Source organism: Cuculus canorus, chromosome 11, assembly GCF_017976375.1.
Source record: "Cuculus canorus isolate bCucCan1 chromosome 11, bCucCan1.pri, whole genome shotgun sequence".
Taxonomy (NCBI): domain Eukaryota; kingdom Metazoa; phylum Chordata; class Aves; order Cuculiformes; family Cuculidae; genus Cuculus; species Cuculus canorus.
This window is the reverse complement of record NC_071411.1, coordinates 9,041,781-9,061,149: the sequence shown is the minus strand read 5'-3', so window position 1 is coordinate 9,061,149 and position 19,369 is coordinate 9,041,781. Positions and strand designations below refer to the sequence as shown.

At 52.3% G+C, this 19,369-nt stretch overlaps 1 protein-coding gene across 2 annotated transcripts; it reads right to left on the bottom strand.

Annotated features, from left to right (window-relative positions):
• Nucleotides 1-84: 84 nt before the first annotated feature.
• IMPDH2 (inosine monophosphate dehydrogenase 2) lies at nt 85-12,255 on the bottom strand. Of its 2 annotated transcripts, XM_054076834.1 has the most exons (15): nt 12,099-12,255; nt 11,617-11,665; nt 11,428-11,529; nt 10,921-10,995; nt 10,302-10,508; nt 8,064-8,151; nt 7,265-7,464; nt 6,111-6,201; nt 5,338-5,433; nt 3,900-3,971; nt 1,537-1,680; nt 1,253-1,397; nt 1,031-1,174; nt 614-697; nt 85-331 (listed from the first exon to the last, which is right to left on the bottom strand). In XM_054076834.1, the coding sequence occupies exons 1-15, from the start codon at nt 12,194-12,196 to the stop codon at nt 310-312; spliced, it is 1,617 nt and encodes a 538-aa protein (XP_053932809.1). In that variant the 5' UTR covers nt 12,197-12,255; the 3' UTR covers nt 85-309. The 2 variants fall into 2 exon arrangements, with proteins under 2 accessions (XP_053932809.1, XP_053932810.1); XM_054076835.1 differs by lacking the exon at nt 3,900-3,971.
• Nucleotides 12,256-19,369: the final 7,114 nt, after the last annotated feature.

The following is a 19,369-nucleotide window of genomic DNA, read 5'->3' as shown; positions in this document are numbered from 1 at the left end:
AAGAGAAGGAGAGAGCGAAAGAAGAACAGAGGCAGAACAGAAGGAAGAGGGGGTCTGGGCTGACACCAACTGCACATCTTTTCCTCTTTTATTCTAAAACACGGCCAACACGTGCAAGGCTCCAGGCACCAGCCCAGGGTCACTGCTCCCGGGCAGGGGCTGGGCCCTCTCAGGTGTCAGTGGAGCAGCCAAGGGACACAGGGAGCTCCAGGCACTCCACTGAGTAACAGCCCTTCTGCAGCAAAAGCCACTCCTGCAGGTGGTGGTGCAGGGCTGAGTGGCAAGATGACAGACACAGACTGCCCTCCTTCAGAAGAGGCGCTTCTCATACCTGTGAGGGGAGCAGCAAACCAGAGAGCCCTTAAACTGACCCACCTCGCCCAGAGCAAGGACCAAAGGCGCAGTTAGGAACAGCTCCTGGACTGCTGGCCCATGGTGAGGAAGAACCCTGGCACACTGGCAGCCAGCAGCTCGTCTGCTCACGCCCTGCTGTGAGAGGAGAACTGGCCCAGGCCAGACCCCAGGCTGCAGCTCCACCAGTGGCACAGGATGGCTGTGGTAAACTCCCCCTGATGCCCACCCTGGGGGGACAGGGTTCCTGTCAAGCACTTACGAGTGGAGGCCATGCACCCCTCCTTCCACCTGGGCAGATGTTGTCCTCTTCTCAAACTTCAGCTCTCCCGAGTACATCATGGCTCTGAGGGGGAAGAACACTCATCACAAGCCAGCCAAGAGTCCAGGGGACACAGTGCCCTGGCACACATGCAGCTGCGACAAGGGACTCTGATTCCTCCAGCTGCAGCTAGAAAGTTCTTTGCTGTGCTCCTAAGCCAGGCAGAGCAAAGTAACCCCAACATTTCAAACCCAGACAGCTGACTATGCCACAGGAGACCACGCTCCCGCATCCTGATGCAGTGCCCACTGGAGAAGAGGGCTGCAGCAAGGACAGAACACACAGCAGCTTGGGTACAGCTTGCCTAGGGACCCCAAATGGGGCCTAACGAGCGTAGAAGCAAGGAGAAGCACTCACCGCACTTGGGTCAGGCTCTTGGCACCAATATCCTGGCAGGAGTGCTGGATCCCAGCAATCAGGTATGGAATGAACTTGTGGATAGAGCCCTTGTCCTGCACTGCGCCAGAGACCCCCTGGGCCACTTTGATTTTGTCTGTCTCACTGCATGGAAGCAAAAATCAAGGTGGTTTATCAAGCAGAGAAGCCCCAAAAGCTTGACCCCAAAGCACCATCTCTTACCTGAAATACCGGTTCTGACTGCCTAAGTTCTTGTCCATGGCATCCAGTGAGCCCATGCCACGGTATTTCTTCAGCCTAATCCCATCCGAGAAGAAGTACTCCCCTGGGGCCTCGGTGGTGGCAGCCAGGAGAGAGCCCATCATCACTAGCACAAGAGACCACCAAGAACAGCTTGTCAGCAGGGAGGTTCATGTTGTCGTGCCCAGAATCCGATGCCATATGGAAAACACTCCTGCGAGGCTCCCTTCAATGTGCACAACTCTGGTGCCCAACGCGCTGCCTACCTGTGGAGGCCCCCAGCGCGAGGGCCTTTGCGATGTGCCCAACCGTCTGGATCCCTCCATCCGCAATCACGGGGACACCAAATCTCCTGGCATATTCAGACACCTTGTACACTGCCGTGGCCTGGGGGCGGCCGCACGCCAGCACTGCAGGCAGGGAGAGAGCAAAGGAAAGGTCAGCTCCCACGCAGCAGCGCGTTCCCACCCCAGCAGGCCCGTTTAAGGCTTCCAGCACACACATGCTCCAGCACTCGGGAACGCACAAATCCCTGGATGCTCCTTCCCTAGGCCGAGCTGCAGGAGAAGTGGATGCACAGGAGATGCCTGCTGGGACATCCTCACGGCCCTTGACTCCAAAAAGCTGTGGGTGACCTTGGGACCGGGGTCTTTGACTGAATGCCTGAGAGCAGCTGACACTCGTGGCTAGTGCTGCTGCACAACAGACGTGTGAGGAGCTCGGGAAGGAAGCAGAGCAGACTCCAAAAGCCCCTCTCCAGAGCATCCCTGGCGTGTAGCCATGTCCCATCGCTCCCTCCTAGCGGTGCTGGACCCCTTCTCCGAACACCCAGCCGCTGTACGATGCGCTGCTTGCAAGGAAAAGCAGCTGGCTGGGAGAGAGCTGTATGTATATATACGTATAGATATTTATATATATATATATACATCTGCACCACACACATGCAGCAGTGGAAAAGGAAACGAGCAGAATGATTTCATGGCTTACATAAAATAATTTATGTTCCTGCCCTGCAACGCAGCAAAGATTCTGTCAAGTTTAACTGCCCTGTGGGAAGGGACTTATCAGGTTTGGATTTACCTGCTCTTCCCAGCTGGTAGCAGTGAGAGGCTTCCCATCGTGCAAGGGAAAACCAGCCCAGGGCACGCCTGGTAACACATCTGTCAGCCACAAGCATGCAAGTACACCGAGATAAGCTTCCCTGAGGGACACCTCCCTTCCCCACAATTAAGTGGAAGCCTTTTCTCCAGTCATGGTTAGTTCGATACACTGGGTAAGATTATGGCCATGCAGGATTAGTGCTTCGGAGCATGGACTCCAGGTGTGGTTTAGCCTGCTTGGCAGAGCATGTCCCTGGCAGAGGTTTGTCGAGGCCGGGAGCCTGAAGCTGCTCCATTCCCAGTTCGCAGCAGCAGCTGCTGACAGAGGGAAGATAGACTCCAGGCTGAGATCATGAACAAACTGATTTCAATCAAACAAACCTCAGCGTTAAGCTAGGGCTCAGCCAGCCAGGGAGAGTCTGCCAGCTATAATGGGAAGGCCATTAGTCTTAAAGAGGTGGTCTCGTTCTGTACTGCACTGCTCAAGGCCACATTGTGGCTGCAAAATGCTGCAAGTGAAGAGCTCTGTAGAGAGAAGCACCTGATTTTGGAGGTCCTACCCTCCAGAGTGTATGGGATTCTGCCACAGACAGCATGAAGCCTGCAGATACCTCACAAGAGCAACCACGGAGACCAGCCCTTTAAGGAACAGCATGGCTCAGGGCCCCTGGGAGCATCACACCGTTCCAAGTGTCCCAGGGCCCAGCGCCACAGCTTTAGAGCACAGGCTTCCAAAGCAGGGTTTAGAGCACACACACGCCAAGTGGTCTGGGTGAGGGTTTGTCTTTTTTAGCATATCTGCAAAGGGTAGCCCTACAAGATTATCTTCTAGAGAAAACTTTCCAGGATCTTCAAAAGAAACCTCTTTTCTCTTTGAGGTGTGTCAAAATGAGGAGAAAGGGCAAAGCCCAAGGCTCGCCTTGGGTGACTGCTCGATCCAGTAGCATCAGAGAAGTATGGAGCAGACAGTGCTGCAACCTGTGCTGCGCAGGGGAAGAGCCCTTTCTCTCCACAGACTGAAAGATGGAAAGGTGGGGAAAAATGTGGTTCTGGTACACAGCTCCTAAGGTAGCCATAGGCAGTTTAGGTCCCTCTGTAGCCTCAGGGGAGCTGGCTTCAAGTGAAGCTTAGCCAGTGCATAACTTCCCCACAACTGGGGCCAGAGTTAGAGCAGGATTAAGGACTGCTGCTCAGGAATCACCTCCCAACACTGGATCAGCTGGGATATGCCCAGCTACAGATCCAGAAGATTCTGCGAGGAAGTTCAGTCAGGCTCCTGAACTGGATTTTAGAGTGGAGGGTGGACGAGCCTGAGTGCCCTCAGCTTTAACAATTCAGACTCTGCTTTAGGAATTCAGAAAGACTTATCAGCTTCCATTTCAGATTCAAAACCAGTATCCAAAGCCACAAAACCCCAAGTGCATCTACAGCTAAATTATTCTCAAACAAGCAGTAGGGCCATGTGCAGCCAAATCAGGGTCCTGCTTCAAGACACGTAATCAGGGTTGGGAACAGGGCAAGTGACTTACTATAGGTGCCCGTGACAGTAGAAGGGCATTTGGGGCTGTGGGACTTTAGGTCTGGAGGGATCTTTGGAGCAGCTAAACAAAAACAAACACACAGATTTTAGAGACAGAAGAACAGCAGCAGAACAAAGGACCCCAGCAGTGACCTGCTACTAGGCAGAGCATACGGTGTGGGACAGAGCTGACCTTGCATCCCCTTCCAACCCCAGCCAAGCCAGCGGCCAGATCCAAGCCAGGCCTGGCTGTGCACAGCACATGCTCGCCCTGCCCCAGCAGCCATCCAGAGAGATGACCTCCCTGGCCCAAAGAGACAGAGTTCTTGCCCAAAAGGGGACAAAAACCTGGGGAGCTGTGGTTAAAGAGTTTTGCAACTTCGTCTCCTGTGAAGTGCCACATTCTACCTCTGCTCTGTTCCTCCTCCAAAACTAGCACCAAACCCGACCTCCTTTGGCAGCAGGGAGAGGCATCTTCTGGAGATGTTCATCCCTGCCGCAGAATGCAGCATGCCTCAGCAGGTCCTCTGCCTCGGAGCCAGAGAAGGACACATGTCCTGGTTCTGCTCTGGCTAAGGAAACGTCAGTCCCAGGACGCCACCACCTCCCTAGAAACATCACCCCAGACAGACTGCCCTGACTGGGAAGCCCCCACAGCCTGTGCTCCCATGGTGGGCAAAGCAGCCTAGCTTGAGGGCTGCTCAAAGGATCCATGCTGGATTTAGCAGAGCTAATGCAGCGTCTTTAGCCATCAGCTACCCTCTTGCTGCCTCTTGTGACACGGACCAAGGAGTAAAGCAGAGAAGGGCTGTGTTCATGGGCTGCAGTGCCTCCATCATCTCTCTGCACCTCACCTGCCAGGTTCAAAACGCAAGAACTGAGCCTGTCCTCAAGGCAGCCTTTCTCCAGGCCCCAGGGATGCCTCTTTTCACTAAGGATGACCACTCAGCCCCTGCCTTACACAGGCTCTGGCTTTCTGCTGAGATAACCGCCAGAAATCCTGTTTTGGCCTGAAAATTGCAGGAAGGCATCAAGCCCAGGAGACGAACTCTGAAGCATCACACACACACCGCTGCCAGGAGGCAACACACAGCCCAGTGCACTTCACCCGCCAGCACACGGAACTCGGTAAGCCCCTCTTCCTGCAGAGCTGCCTGCCAGCCCCATCCCACACCAAGCCAGCTGCTCCTCTTGGGCAAAGCCACGCGTGCCACACTTGCTCTACTCAGCCTCAGTCAATACTGGGAAATGCCTTTGCTGCTGCTGCCACCCCAAAGGTTTGACCCAGGTGATGAGAACATCCTGGACGAAGGGGGTGAAAGAAGGCTTGTGGCTGGACACTGCCCTTACAACAGGAGAATTCCATCCTGGCTATACTGCTTTTCGACAGGGAATCTCTATTAAATAGATGTCTTGAGCCTATTTAGGAGATAGCTGGTCTCTCTCACCTTCCTGTGTGATGCAGATGGAGCCACTGCCCATCCCGACTCTCAAAGCATCGACCCCTGCGTCAATGAGGTTCTTGGCCTGAGCTGCGGTCACAACTGTGGGGAGCAGAAACTGGTTTGAAGAGAGACAAGCAGATTTGTGTGCAACACTGCTCTGCCTGGTGCTTTCCCCCCACGTTTGCAAACACCCCACCCAAGGCACCAGCCCCACCCATGTCAGAGCCAGGCCTGGCTGCAAAAGCAGCTGCGAGTTCCTGTCCCAGTTGTCCCCAGTGCATGAGGTGACACTGGTCCTTCAGGCTACTCTGCAACACGCTCGCACCGCAAGGCTGTGGTAGCAGAGGTCACTGCATTGTGCCAAATGCTCTTTGGGCCACACCAGGCCCCGAGGGCGGAGCACAGGCTAACAGTGATGAGCTGGCTGGGTAAAGACACAGACTGCTGAGCTCTGCCGTCAGCAGGCAGGGAAATTTTCCATCAAATTTTCAACATTAGGCAACAATTCATTATTATTATCATCATCCAAAATTTTGAACTGGTGTGCTAGAAAGGCTGATGAGCTGCAGAACAAAGGTTTCAAAGTATTTGCAGCTGTGGCAGGAGCAGGGCACTGCCCTGTGTCTGCAGAATGGTCTTGCTCTGCTCCACAAGCCAGAGGAAACCATTTTAAGCTCACAGATGTTTACCAAGAGGATCACTTCATTCACATCCCTGCAGCTCTCTCTCTAAGAAACAAACATTAAAGTCAAGAACAATCTTCAACACATGCCTACCATTTCCTCCAATGACTTGTAGGTTGGGGTATTTCTCCTTAATATATTTTATCATGTTGATCTGGAAGATGGAGTTCCCCTGAGAGGAATCCTGCAACAGAAAGAAAACCAATTCCAACCAGGATTTCTCCAGAAGATTACAAGTGCAGCTCTGGAAGAGCCTCAGATCCTTGCTCTGCTTATTGGTGTCTCTGCTAAGTGGGCAAAATGACTCTCCAGACTGAGCACAGAACCAGAGGAGAAGCTGCTGCCAAGACAGTAACATACCTTCCCTGTGCAAGGCAGCTTATTGTGAAGACCTCGCTAATGTCCTTCACACTTAAAACCTGCAGCTTCAACAGACAACTGGCAGCACATCTGGCTGTGGCTAAGAACCACCTGGCTCTGCCACCAGGACACCATCAGCCCTGTCTCAGACTATGGGTGAGACGGTGAATGTTGGTTGTGAAGCCCTGAAGGGCTGGCGGGGGACGCATCCCTGCCTGCAGCAGAGCCACTGAAATACCAGATGCCGGGCACCGAGCGCTCAGGCCCTGCCAGCGTCCATGACCCAGCCAGCCTGCAGCGTCTGTTAAACATTTCCAGCCACAACGGTGCTCAGCCAAGCTCTTGGAGCACGGTGGACTCACGGAGCTAATATCGATGGGAATACAATGTGCAAATACAGGCAGTGACACTGTGCCCGAAAGCTTACAGGCCACAAGGGGACGAGCAGAGCAGCTCTGGGCTCACCACTCCTAGGTGGTTAAGAGAATAACACAGCAACACTAATAAGTTGAAGGAACACTGTAAGAAGCCAAATAACCAAAACTAGTTAGGAACAGCAGAGAGAATGGTGGCAGACTGCAAGAAGCATTTGTAGAAGACTCTGTATTAACCGACAGCATTTGTCTTCTCAGCCTTTGGGACTCTGATGCACCCTACATATTCCCATCTGGCCAAAAACCTCCCAAGGCAAGAGGAATCCTCTTATTGGAGGATTCCAACCTGAATGAGACTGAGAGGTCAACAAACTGCCATGCTGTAACACAAAAGGACCTGTAACAAAGACAGCAAGTACCATGATGCTGCCCCGTTGTCAGAGAGATCCACTCAAATCTTATCCTCAGCCCACCCAACCCAAGAGGCCAATGTGATGCCTGTGGGTGCCTCACCAGCACTACGGCATCTACGCCAGCCTGCACCAGGAGGTCCAGCCGGTACTTGTCATCTTCATGGGTCCCAATAGCAGCACCACAGAGCAGCTGCTTCTTGGAATCCTTAGATGCTAGAGGGTAGTCCCTGTTCTTCTTGAGATCGGTGCGGGCAATTATAGCCACCAGCTCGTCATCTTCATTAACAATTGGCAGCTTGCCTTGAAACAAACAGAAAGAACATCACTGCAGATTTCTGCAGGAGACAGAGAGCCTGGAGCAGTGCAGCACACCAGAAGCATCAGACAGGCAGCAACTGGTATAAGGGGAAACTCCAAGAAGTCTGTTACCAAATCTTGCAACCCTGGCTCAGGAAACAGAGCAAAGCATTTGCAGAACTGGAGGTCTCAGTACTCAGTATTTTCACACTGATCACAGAAAAAGTGCATCTTTTTTTAATAATTAGACCCATAATACTATGTTAAAAGTCAAACTACCAAACCCTAACAGAGCTGAACTGAGTGCCAAAATGTGGAGGCCAGGACAAAAAACTGAAGATGTGTGGCTGGACAGCCAAGTGCTCTTCAACTCCTGAGCTGCCAAGAATCCCTCAGCTTCAAAACAGATTTCAGATGAACGCATGTGAACTCTACCTTGGCAGAGGGTTGTGGGCACTCTCTCCTCACTGTCCTCTCCTCGTGCTGGAATGCAGCCCTTCCACGCTCCACCCACGCACAGACGCGTGCCCACATTCACCCACCGCTGCTCCCAGCCCAGCACCTCCACAGCTCTCCCTTGCGTCATAGACATTTGCAGGTACCTTTTTTACTCCTTTGCAGGATTTCATTTGCTTCTTTCAACATTACGCCAGCAGGGGCCACAACAAGATCCTCCCGCTTTGTCATAATCTAGTGGGAGGGAGAAGATAAAAAGTCACAAGAACTCCTTTGCACTGATCTGAAAATAACAAACCCCTCAGCCCACGTGAATCGCTCAGCAGCAGCCATGGGGGAGTGCTCTACAGACAAAAGGAGCTACAGCACAGCAAGACGCCCCCAGGAACAGCCTCCAACGTGCTGTCCCCCCTTGCAAGCAGTGGCCATCAGTCCCCAAACCTGCTGGTGTAGCAAAAATAGGAGATGGCTGAGGGCCTCAGCAAGCCAAAGCGAGCACCTAGAAGCAAGGGAACAACTCTCAGATAACGCTTGTTTGGGACGTCACCCAAACAGCCCTGCCTTTTAATAGAGCACAGGCAAATAAGGGCTGCCATTCTGGCAGAAATGCTACCCCCAAGCTCATTTTCAGGCAGTGATCCCCAGCGCACAGGCTCTGGAAAGGCTCTGCCCAGAATAACCAACCCCCTGTTGCTGGCAAGGTCAACGGGGCAAAGGAGTTGTCTCAATTCAAACAAACCCGCTCACCCACGCTCACTCTGACAAACAAGCACCAAAACACAGCGGAAAGGCAAGGGGCAATGGACACAAGCTGGAACACAGGAACATCTGACATGGTACACAGAAAAAAAACTTTCACCTTGACCGTGGTCAAACTGAAGAGCAGGCCAGAGAGGTGGTGAGATCTCCATCCTTGGAGACACAGACACAGCCCCACACAATCTGCTTCAGTGGGATGCACCTCAGGCAGAAGGCATGACAAAGGACCTGGACATCCCTCCCCACCGTCAGCGTTCTGCCCTCACAAAGGTCACGTAGGATGTTTCCCTAAAGGTTACCAAAGTGGCCTAGGAAAGCTAAAAGGGAACGCTCCTAACCCTCAAGGAAGGTAGATTAGTTGCTCACAACAAAGAGGGAACGCTTTAGTTATTTATACCATAAGAACAGGCATTTTGTATCAGGAGAGAGATTCACCCTGCCTGCATGCATCCAAAATCCTATCTGTGACAGAACCCACATGTCAGGAAATGCCGAAGGAATCACAGACACATCCCAACACACTCCCAAAACCTGCTGGATCCACAGGCTCCGCGAGCTACAGGAGACCTGTGTGTTTAACTGGATGGCAATGAGCAGCTCAGCAAGATGACTGCTGGACGGCGAGTGAGGAGAAGTCTAAGAGACCTTTCATCCTCTTAGCCTTGCCTGGTGACAGACGCAAGAACCAAGCGCCAGCTTTGCAATGCTGAATGATCCACATAAAGGATGAGAGGAGATTCTTATCTGGCTCCTCTGAATGGGCCAGCATTTTTTCAAAGAGTCGTGTGCACTTTTATAACCTACTCCTGGTTTAAGACTCCTGTTACAGGTATTTATAGATGATTTCAAATCAAACAGGGATGAGCATATGATCCCAGGTTTGGTCAGCAAGAGCTAAAAATAGTTGTGAGTCAAGGCGAAGCCTGGCCGAGAGGCACCGCTGGTGTAACCTGACAGCACCACAGATCTACTATTACAGCACTCGTGTAACAGGACCACCACAACTAACAGGAATCAACATCGGCATCGCAGAGAACACTCTCCTGTATGAGGACAGGCTGGCAGTGCAGCAGAACAAAGACTAAGCCATTGGTCTCCACATTCAGGGGTTTGTTTTAAAGAGCAAGTCACCTAGATGAGGCACAAAGGAAAACGCAGTGCAGAAAATAAGATCAGCACTTGGAGGGCTTGCTGGGCACAGCGCAGTTGCCAGAGCCTTGGCCAGTGCCAGCACGCTCTGAAGAACCACAGCAGCAGCCAGGAACACCGGGAATTAATTAGCGAACCAAGAGAGAGCACCAGCTGTGGAGAGAATGGCTTCCACAGCACTGAAAGACAACCCCACAGGAGGAGTCGCATGAACACTGACAGCACGGCCACTCTCTTTCATCTGCTCTGCAAGAGCTGCAGAGAGAGTGTGAATGAGTTGCAGAGAGAGTGTGAATGAACAAGACACTGCCATGGAAATACAGGTAAAGACGGACCCACAGAGCTAACAGGGTGCTGCTCCCTCTGGCTGGCACAGCATCCTCACAGCCACACACTCTCCCTTCCCCTCACCACAAGCCACACCCGCTTCCTAAGGCAATGCTCACATCCAACGGCTGCTCACAAGCCCTTCTCACCTCGCCGAGAAGCAAGTCATGCTCCGACTCTTTCAAGAAATCAATGTCTCGAGATGAAATGATCCCAACCAGCTTGCCCCCCATCTTCCCGTTGTCAGTGATGGGAATGCCACAGAATCCATGACGAGCTTTTGCTTCAAACACATCTCGCACTCGGTCGTTGGGGCTCAGCACCACAGGGTCTGTGATGAATCCTTGCTCGTATTTCTGGAAAGAAGCAGATCCAGCAGCCAGGCTTAGCGGCACTGCCAGATCGAGCAGAAGCCAGGCACGAGCCTGGTGGTTACGACAGCTGCTGACAAAGGTCTGCAGGCCCAGCCTAGCCATGTGCTCACCAAGAGGCTGACTCCCAAAGCAGCACTATGGCTCATCCAGGTAGCCTTAAATTCCCCAGAGTCTCCAGGCTAAGGCCTGGCAGCTCTCAAATCACCGGCTGAACATGGATAGTGCCTAACTCACAAGAGGTTTGTGCAGGCAGCCACAGCGGCATTACTGTTCCAAAACACCAAGAGCTGGCACACTTTAACAGTTTCCCCTCCCAGCTCCTTCCGTGGGGCCAAACCCCACTGCCCACCTCCACGAGGCACCTGGAGTGGCTGCTGCCCCCCCAGCCACTCACCTTCACTTTCCGCACTTCGTTGGCCTGGAACTCTGGCGTGCAGTTGTGGTGGATGAAGCCGATGCCCCCAGTGAGCTGGTAACACAAAGGCAGCTGGTAAATGGCTGTGAAAACCACCTGGCCCTTCACCAGGTGCATCCAGCAGCGGAAACGGAGCGCTGGACCACCCCAGGGGGCTGGGGCAGGATTCACAGAACACCAGGTTGGGAAGGACCTCCAGGACCATCTGGTCCAACCTTTTTAGGTGATTTACAGTTTAAATGAGATGGCTCAGGGCCCGTCAAAGCTGAGCCTTAAAAGCATCCCGTGTAGAGGAACCCACCCCTTCCCTGGAAGCTGATTCTGGTGTTTTGCAGTGCCTGCCTCACCGCAGCCTCAGGGACGCGGAGAAGCTCGTCCCTATGCCCAGGGGGCTGCCGGGGGTCCTGGAGCTGACAGGCCCATGCCTCACACGTCGGTCCCACCTGCTCCCGGTGCCGGCAGCCGTGGCTCCCGGGCCACACTCACCGCCATGGCGATGGCCATGCCGGCCTCGGTGACTGTGTCCATCGGCGAGGAGACCAGCGGCGTTTTCAGAGTGATCCTCTTGGTCAGCGCCGAGGTCAGGTCCTGTCGGGGGAGGCAGCGGGCAGGGGGTGAGCGGCAGCACCGGTACCGGCCCCGGCCCCCAGCCCGCTCCCCGCCCCGGCCACTCACCACCTGGTCTGCTGTGAAGTCGATGTAACCGGGCAGGATGAGGAAATCGCTGTGGGGAGAGAGGGGAGACGACGGGTTAGTGACCGCTGGAGTGGCTGCTGTCCCGGTCTACCGGTTCCCGGTCCCTGCCCCTATGTCTCGGTTCTGCTCCCCGGTCTCCCCACCCCTGTATCCCGGTTCTGCTCCCCCATACCCCGGTTCTGCTCCCCCATATCCCGTTCTGCCCGCAGATATCCCGGTCTTCCCGCCCCCACGTCCCAGCCCCTGCATCCCGATCTCAGCTCCCGTCTCCCGCTCTCCCAGCCCCCATATCCCAGTTCTGCTCCCCCGTCTCCCGCTCTCTCAGCCGCCACATCCCGGTTGTGCCCCCCGGTGCCCCGGTCTCCCTGCCCCCGTGTCCCAGCCCCCGCATCCCGGTCTCCCGGCCCCCATATCGCGGTTCTGCTCCCCGTGCCCCGGCGTCCCGGTCCCGTCCCCCTCACTTGTAGGTGAGCCCATCCCCGCAGCTGAAGAGCTGCTGCGCCGTGAGCCCGTCGTCAGGCACATAGCCGGTGCCGCCGCTGATCAGGTAGTCCGCCATGGCGCCGCCGCGTGCGCCCGCCCCGCCCCGCGGCCCCCGGCGCGCCCCCTGCCGGGCGGGAGGAGCCACTCCGGGGCTGAGCCAGGGGACACCGCCCGGCGCTGGGGGCGCTGTGGGACACTGTGGGGGACTGCCCGGTGCGCGTGTGACACTGTGGGACATTGTCTGGTGCGTGTGTGACACTGCCCAGCACTGTGTGACACTGCCCAGTGCATGTGTGACACTGCCGAGCACTGTGTCACAGTGTCCAGTGCGTGTATGACACTGCCTGGTGCACATGTGACACTGTGGGACATTGTCTGGTGCATGTGTGACACTGCCCAGTGTTGTTTGACACTGTCCAGTGCGTGTGTGACACTGTCTGGTGCACATGTGACACTGTGGGACACTGCCCAGTATTGTCTGACACTGTCTGGTGCACGTGTGACACTGTGTGATGCTGCCCGGTACATGTGTGACACTGCCCGTTGCATATGTGACACTGGTCAGTGCATGCGTGATAGCGTCCACTGCATGTGTGACACTGTGTGACACTGCCCAGTGTTTTTTGACACTGTCCAGGGCGTGTGTGACACTGTCCACTACATGCGTGAAGCTGCCCAGCACTGTGGGACACTGCCTGGTGTTGTGTGACTCTGCTCAGTGCATGTGTGACACGACACTGCCCAGCACTGTGTGACACGGGCTGGGAAAAGACCCCCAGGAGCAGCCATGGGGACACTGCCAGGGGCCAGCACGGGTGTGGAGCACAACACCAGATCCTGCACAGCACCCGAAGGCAGAGGAGGCGCGTGTTGGAGCTGTGCGGGTGTAGAACTGGACCAGCACAGACTCACGATGGTCGGGTGGAAGGGCCCTCTGGAGGTCATCCAGTCCAAGCCCCTGCTCAAGCAGAGTGCACAGGAACGCGTCCTGGTGGGGTTTGGATCTCTCCAGAGAAGGACACTCCACACCTCCCTAGGCAGCTGGTTTTAGTGCTCCATCACCCTCACAGAAAAGTTTTTCCTTGCGTTCAGGTGCAGCTTCCTGTGCTCCAGTTTGTGCCCATTGCTCCTTGTCCTTTCACCAGGCACCACTGAAAAGAGCCGGACCCCATCCTCCCGACAGATATTTATAAGCACTGATGCGATCCCCTCCCAGGCTTCTCTTCTCCACGCTAAAGAGACCCGGGGCTCTCAGCCTTTCCTTCTAAGAGAGATGCTCCAACAGCATCCAAAGCAACTTTGTAAGCCAGAAAAGATCTGCAAGAAGGTTGTAAGTGGAGGCAGGGGCGAGGTAACAGTCTAGCGACGTGAAGGAATGAAAAGGAAAGAGGAGAGGGAGCTGTGCCGGGGCAGCAGTCCCGCAGAGGAGGATCCAGCGGATCCTAGCTGGGCACCGGCCACATGCAAGCCCCCTGCTCCAGAGGCTGCTGGGACAGACCGTATACAGAAACGCTTTGAAGCGTTTGAAGCTTTGAAGCTTTGGCTGCACCGTTCGCTGAGGGGCTCAGCACAGCACTTTCCAAATGCCAGTGCTGCACAGGGCAGCTGGAGGGGGATTTCAGAGAACAGCAGGGAGCACTGTGCCTAAAGGAGAGGAACGGGCACAAACACTCATCTGCCTTGGAGGAACCGGGGGTTGTTTTTTTGCCACGGTGAGGATGACATGTTTGGGTGTCAGAAGTTCCTATACTAGGGGCTACAGAGCAGGCCCCTCCTCTGACAGCTGGTTTGCTTGTTGGGATATATCAGAGCTGGCCTTGGAGCTCCAGGGAAATGAAATGAGTGGAAGCTGCTCTCGTATGACGGGCTCTCCAGGGCAACCCATGACTTAACAAGTTCAGGAAACTAAAAAACGGTGCTCCCATAGCTCCAACAGTCTGACTGAAGTAGATTAACTCCTTGTCCAAAGGTTAGCAAGTAGCTTTAAGAGAACTTAACTGTTACTCGTGTTACGCAGCTACGGGTTATAGGAACTGTGAACAGACATCTGTGCCGGTCTCCCGAAATACTCGGAAGCAAATGGCCCTTGCACACTGTCAGGTTTGTTGGACGTGCTCAAGGCTCTGGTTTGGATTAACGTATTTTGGTCTGAGGAAGGTCCTCCAAAAGAACACAGACTTTAGAGAGAGCAATAAAGCTTGGCTTTGGTAGATGCTCACGTTGGCTTTTCCATAGCAGGGGAAAAGCCCCGAATGAGTGAGACTGTGGAAAAGAAGCGGGACTGTTGGGTGCTTGTCTGGTCTCAGCAGCAGTAACCTGCATGGAATAGAGGTCACAGTTTCTAAGTTGCAGTTGTTTCCCACCAAACCATGGTTTTGTTTGTAGCAGGAAAGGCATGTGCGCACCTCAGCACAGAGGTGTTCCCTTTGCTGTGAGGCTTCCAGAGGCCCTTGTACTTGAGCCACCGACAAGGATCCACAATGACACTTGAAACTTTAAGTCAACAGATTGGTAGCGATCCTGTTGCTATTACTGTGGACGCCAGCATCAACACCACCTTGTTCCTACAGCCACGTGTTAACAGCATTTGTCGCTACGCTATGCTCTGAACCTCACAGGCCTTCTTTCAATCCTTGTTCCCTGACCGTCTGCTGTGAAAGACTGCATTGCACTCTGGTTTTACTCCGCGTAATTACTAGGTTGATTCACAATTGAGAGTTGATTTCTCCTATACAGACACCAATTTCCCATTGTTCGCAGTGTGCTTGGGGTAGGGAGCGATAAGAAAAGCTCTGCCCTCTGTAGTAAATAAAGCACCTAGGCTCACACCACCAACAGCAGTAAGTGGTAAAGGCACCGAGAGCCTCATCCCAGAGGCAGGGTTCAGAAACACAGCCTTCCAAAGGAAAACGCCGCCTGTCAAGGACACACACTCTCAAGTCAGCATTACCGGTCACAGGATCAGCAGAATGGGAGGCACCGTGCCAGACCAAGATCAGTTTAACAGGTCTCTCTACCCTTTATTTTAAATAAGGACAGTGCTAACAAAGGTTTGCTAAGCCTATCCGGGCACACACCGATCTCGGCTGTTACGCTAGAGCACGGGCACAGCAGTAAACAGGCAAGTTGGCTTCTGTTCCAGTAGAAACACCAGGCAAAGTTTAATGGTTCTCAAACAGACTACAACAAAGGCTGCAGGGAAAAACATTTTATTTCCAAGCAGATTACAAAGAGCAGAGAATATAAGAGTAAAATTAAATTAAAAAAATAGTTGAGTGCATCTCTTTAAAATGATTTGTAGTGTGAGTTACTCACGGGGCAAAGCTACTGGAGAGTTCTGAAGGTCACTTTGCAGGATGCCAATCACATGTGCTGTTTAGACCAGGGTCAACACGGGAGGGACAGACAAGACGTATTTTGCATATAGGCTGCACACTCATTATCAAGCGAGGCTCTGGGCTGCAACGGGACCCTGCCTTTCCGACACATGCCCTCCACCTTGTTCTCCCCTGCAGTTCCCTCTCAAGTTCTAGATACGGTTTATTGCTGCTGCAAGTTCAACCTGCCTCCCCATTCCGATGAGCTCAAATGAAAACAGAGATACAGGCAAACGTGGCTGCCATGCGTATTTATACTGGGAAAGCGACTGCAGTGCAGAGAGCTGAGCTGCAGCCACGCAACAAAGGCAACCGAGAAGTAGGAGACACAGCAATTGCTTCACAGGTTTTGGGGCAGCATGTCAGTGAAACTTCTGGAAGAAGATTTGAGATGCTTCTTAAGGTAGGAAGATGCTCGAGCTGAGAAGGGCTCTTTCTATGCATTGGCACCAGTGAAACACATAGGCTGAAACATTAGGATAAAGTACGCTCCCTGTAGTGCTTGAGGGGAACAGCCCCAGCAAGATAGGGAGAGAAGCTCCGTCTAGGGTGGAAGACAGTTTATATTCCGCTTAAACAGAGTTTTAAGAGTCCAAACACTAATTGCAACCAAGTCACTATTAAACTTGGATGAGAATGCAGTTTGGATGGACTGTGCAATCAGTGTCCAGCAGCACTCAGACCAGCAAGAGGATGAGCAACGAGAGTATCAGCAAGTCCTCCACCCCACAGGTGCTCAGAGAGCTCTTTCCTACCAGATCTGCATCTGTTCTTACCACAGTGCAAGAGGCTTGCAGTTCTAATCCATTCTAAGCACACCAAGGCAGAGAATAGCCTTGATGCAGCTGAGAACAAGACTGGCTTAACTTCTGCCCAAGGAGCAACGGTGCAAAAGATGGTTCTTATTTAGGTATCAGGTTAAATCTTTTTTCACCAGTCCAAGGCAGAACAGTTCAGGAAGTACCTCAGGCCCTGTCTCTAATCTAAAATCCAGGAGATCTCTAGGGGTGAAGCAGCCAACAGATGAGAGCCCTACTAAGTTACTTAGGCTGTTCCCTTTGCTCACTACTCTAGACAAGCACTAAGAACCACACTCTAGTTTGCTCTCTGTTGCTTCAGCCATTACCACTTAAGAGGAAACGCTTGAACTCTTGAAAATAAATTAAAAGCTAATGGTGCCGTGGACAAATGTGCAAGAGGCTACAAGATTCCTTAGGAAAGCAATGCTAAGTGTCAAGAGATAGGACAATACACAAGTCTCATGTCAGAATGCGAGGTGCTTTACAACAATCAGCCGTGCTCTGCTTTCTGTGGTTCCTTTCACACCACAGAGACAAGATGGGCATAGTTCAAAACCAACAACGCAGGGTCTCTAGTTTCACTCTCTCAGCTTTTTTTATTTAGAGATTGATGCATTTTCAGCCTGTCTCATACAAGGCATAGGGCATGGAGAGTTCTCATTTAATATATACACGCATACAAGAGCTAGCAGTTTGGCACTCTCAGAGCCGAGGGGGGAATGCCCTTTAAGCAGCAGTCAAGCTGGTTATAGGAAAGTGTTAAAAAGCTAGTTTACATGTTTGACTGGGAACATTTCCCAAAACTTGGATAGCAACCCAAAGCCACAGCACTCGTCTGTGCTGCTCTGTGCACATACCTTCCTATGAGTCCCTAAAAGGGAGCAGATCGTGTTCTTTACTATCAAAGAACGTCGTATTTATATTCTAGAAATACTGTACCTTTTAAATTAGCTCCAGAGAGCCAGACTAGAAGCCAGGTCCAGGCAAATGATCTTTAAGTCACAGTATATCGATTGTCTCTAAAAATAGGGAATGAAGTTAACACAGTGGACATTCTGATGAGACAGTACAGAACAATACGGCAGTCCACTTCTGCGTCAGCAAATCCCTCTCCTATGTACGTCCAAACAATGAGAAAATAATGGAAACTCTTCAGTCTGTCGGGACAAACCAAATCAACAGGAGACCTCCACAGCTGACCGTGTGCCAAGTTCCCCTGCTCTTAAGCGGTGCACTCCAAGATCAAGAACTCTTCCCCTACGATTTCAGATGATCCTGCAGTTAAGACTAGTAAGGAAAGTGCACAATCTGGAATTTTAAGGTAACATAGAATTCTGTTTCCCTCTAAAGCTCAGCTGAAGTTATCTGTTCACCCCTGACTTGGAACTGCCCTATTACTCTGTCAAGTTATTCCAGCTTCTGGTGATTTTTAGAGTAAGAGATGAATCCAAAAGCCACCTAATGAAGCGACTTGCACACTGGGTACCTAGCAGATTACTTCAACACTCACTGCATTCCGGATGGAGACAAAGTTCACACTGAGGTGCAGGCATGCTGGAGCTAATTTCCCATGCAATACTGCAGAGCACACGCTGGGACTTGAGCACAGGTGTCTGCAGTTTCTCTTCTCTTTGCATTTCTGTTCAGAAAGCAGAACAAACTGCCCAAAAGAATGGGAAACTCACTCTGTGCAGGCTTGTCGGACTTCCTGAGCCATAAGCACACACAGCTGCTTGAAGTAGTGGGAGCTTGCCCCTAACTATGTCCTTAAATACTTAAATTAGGGCCAGAGATGGACATTCTGGCCACTAAGATATGGTGAAGGGATTACAGGCTTCTGACAGCTGAAGCAGTGTTAGCCATCCTGAGAGCCACTCTATCAAGAGGCAACTGCAGGCTCTGAACAGCTGGACTGAGCTGAGGCTGCACGTTGCCAGCACCACACACCACCTGGCTACCATCTTCCCAACTTACCCACTGGGATCTGGACACCAGCCCTGGGCTATTTTTCCCTGGCATAACTCTGAGGGCAGACACTGAGCTAAGAGCCTACTTTAGAGTAGGGGTATCAGTAAATAACAGCATGTTGCTACTTCACTGCTCTGCATTGATTTGAGCAGAGCGCTATACAGGGAACAAACAGCTCATACTGCCAACCAAATCAAGCATATCTGCTTTCTCAGGAACACCAAAGTCAATATGAAACATCAGTGGCTTGAAGTATCTTTAAGCCTGCACACCTCAACACTAATCAAGAGCACAAAGGCAGGGAACATAGTGGCTACTCTCATCCTATGTGCACAACCCACAGAGAGGGCAGACCTTCCTTCTCATACAGACAGGTGTGGTCAACAGAAGCTTCAGAGAAATTGCTTGCCTGTACACAAGTTTTTTTTACTATAATATATATTTAAATAGATACCTATATATTTTGGAACAGGGAAGGTACATAAGATGGAGAACCAGGGAAGCCAAGTTCAAGAAGCAGAGTCATCTCTCCGCATTCAAGCTGGTGGCACAACTAACAAGCCTGGCTAGAGTGATCTCCCATTTCAAGCATGGTCAGCTACCCGCTGGCTTCGTAAGAGCATTCTACTTGTTAATGATATAAAATACAGCAACCATTTAAGATGCAGCAAGGCAAGGCTACGGGGCTAGGGTTTATGATCGTGGAACGATGCCAGAAGCTACACAGCTGCTTTAGAAGTGTGAAAAGGCTGTTAAATGGCAGGAGTAAGCCACATGCTGCTCCTGGAAGGCCTTTTCCCTCCAACACCCCTTCATCATGCGGTTGGTGTGATGTATTTGTAAAGGTGAGAAGAGGGGGATTTGCCTAGGGGTGAAGCCTTACAGGCCAGCCACAGAACTGGACACACTGGCAGTCTGATCTGCTCTCACAGGTCCCATGTTCCTAGACTGACACTGAGCTTCCATCAGCAAGCAGACACTCGGGTCCTTCAACAGAAGTTAATCCCTTTCTACCTTCCTAAATTTGTAAGGGTGAAAGAAGTCCAGTGGAGTTGAGCTGGAAAGCACAAACAGGGATAAGAACAACCAGTTTGCATACTGATC

Excerpts from the sequence above, each read along its gene's own strand:
- IMPDH2 (XM_054076834.1), bottom strand. The coding sequence starts at position 12,196 with ATGGCGGACTACCTGATCAGCGGCGGCACCGGCTATGTGCCTGACGAC. Across the intron at positions 11,530-11,616 it reads ACTTCACAGCAGACCAGGTG|GACCTGACCTCGGCGCTGAC; the intron begins GTGAGTGGCCGG and ends CTCCCCCGACAG. Across the intron at positions 3,972-5,337 it reads CATCTGCATCACACAGGAAG|CTGCTCCAAAGATCCCTCCA; the intron begins GTGAGAGAGACC and ends GTTTTTGTTTAG.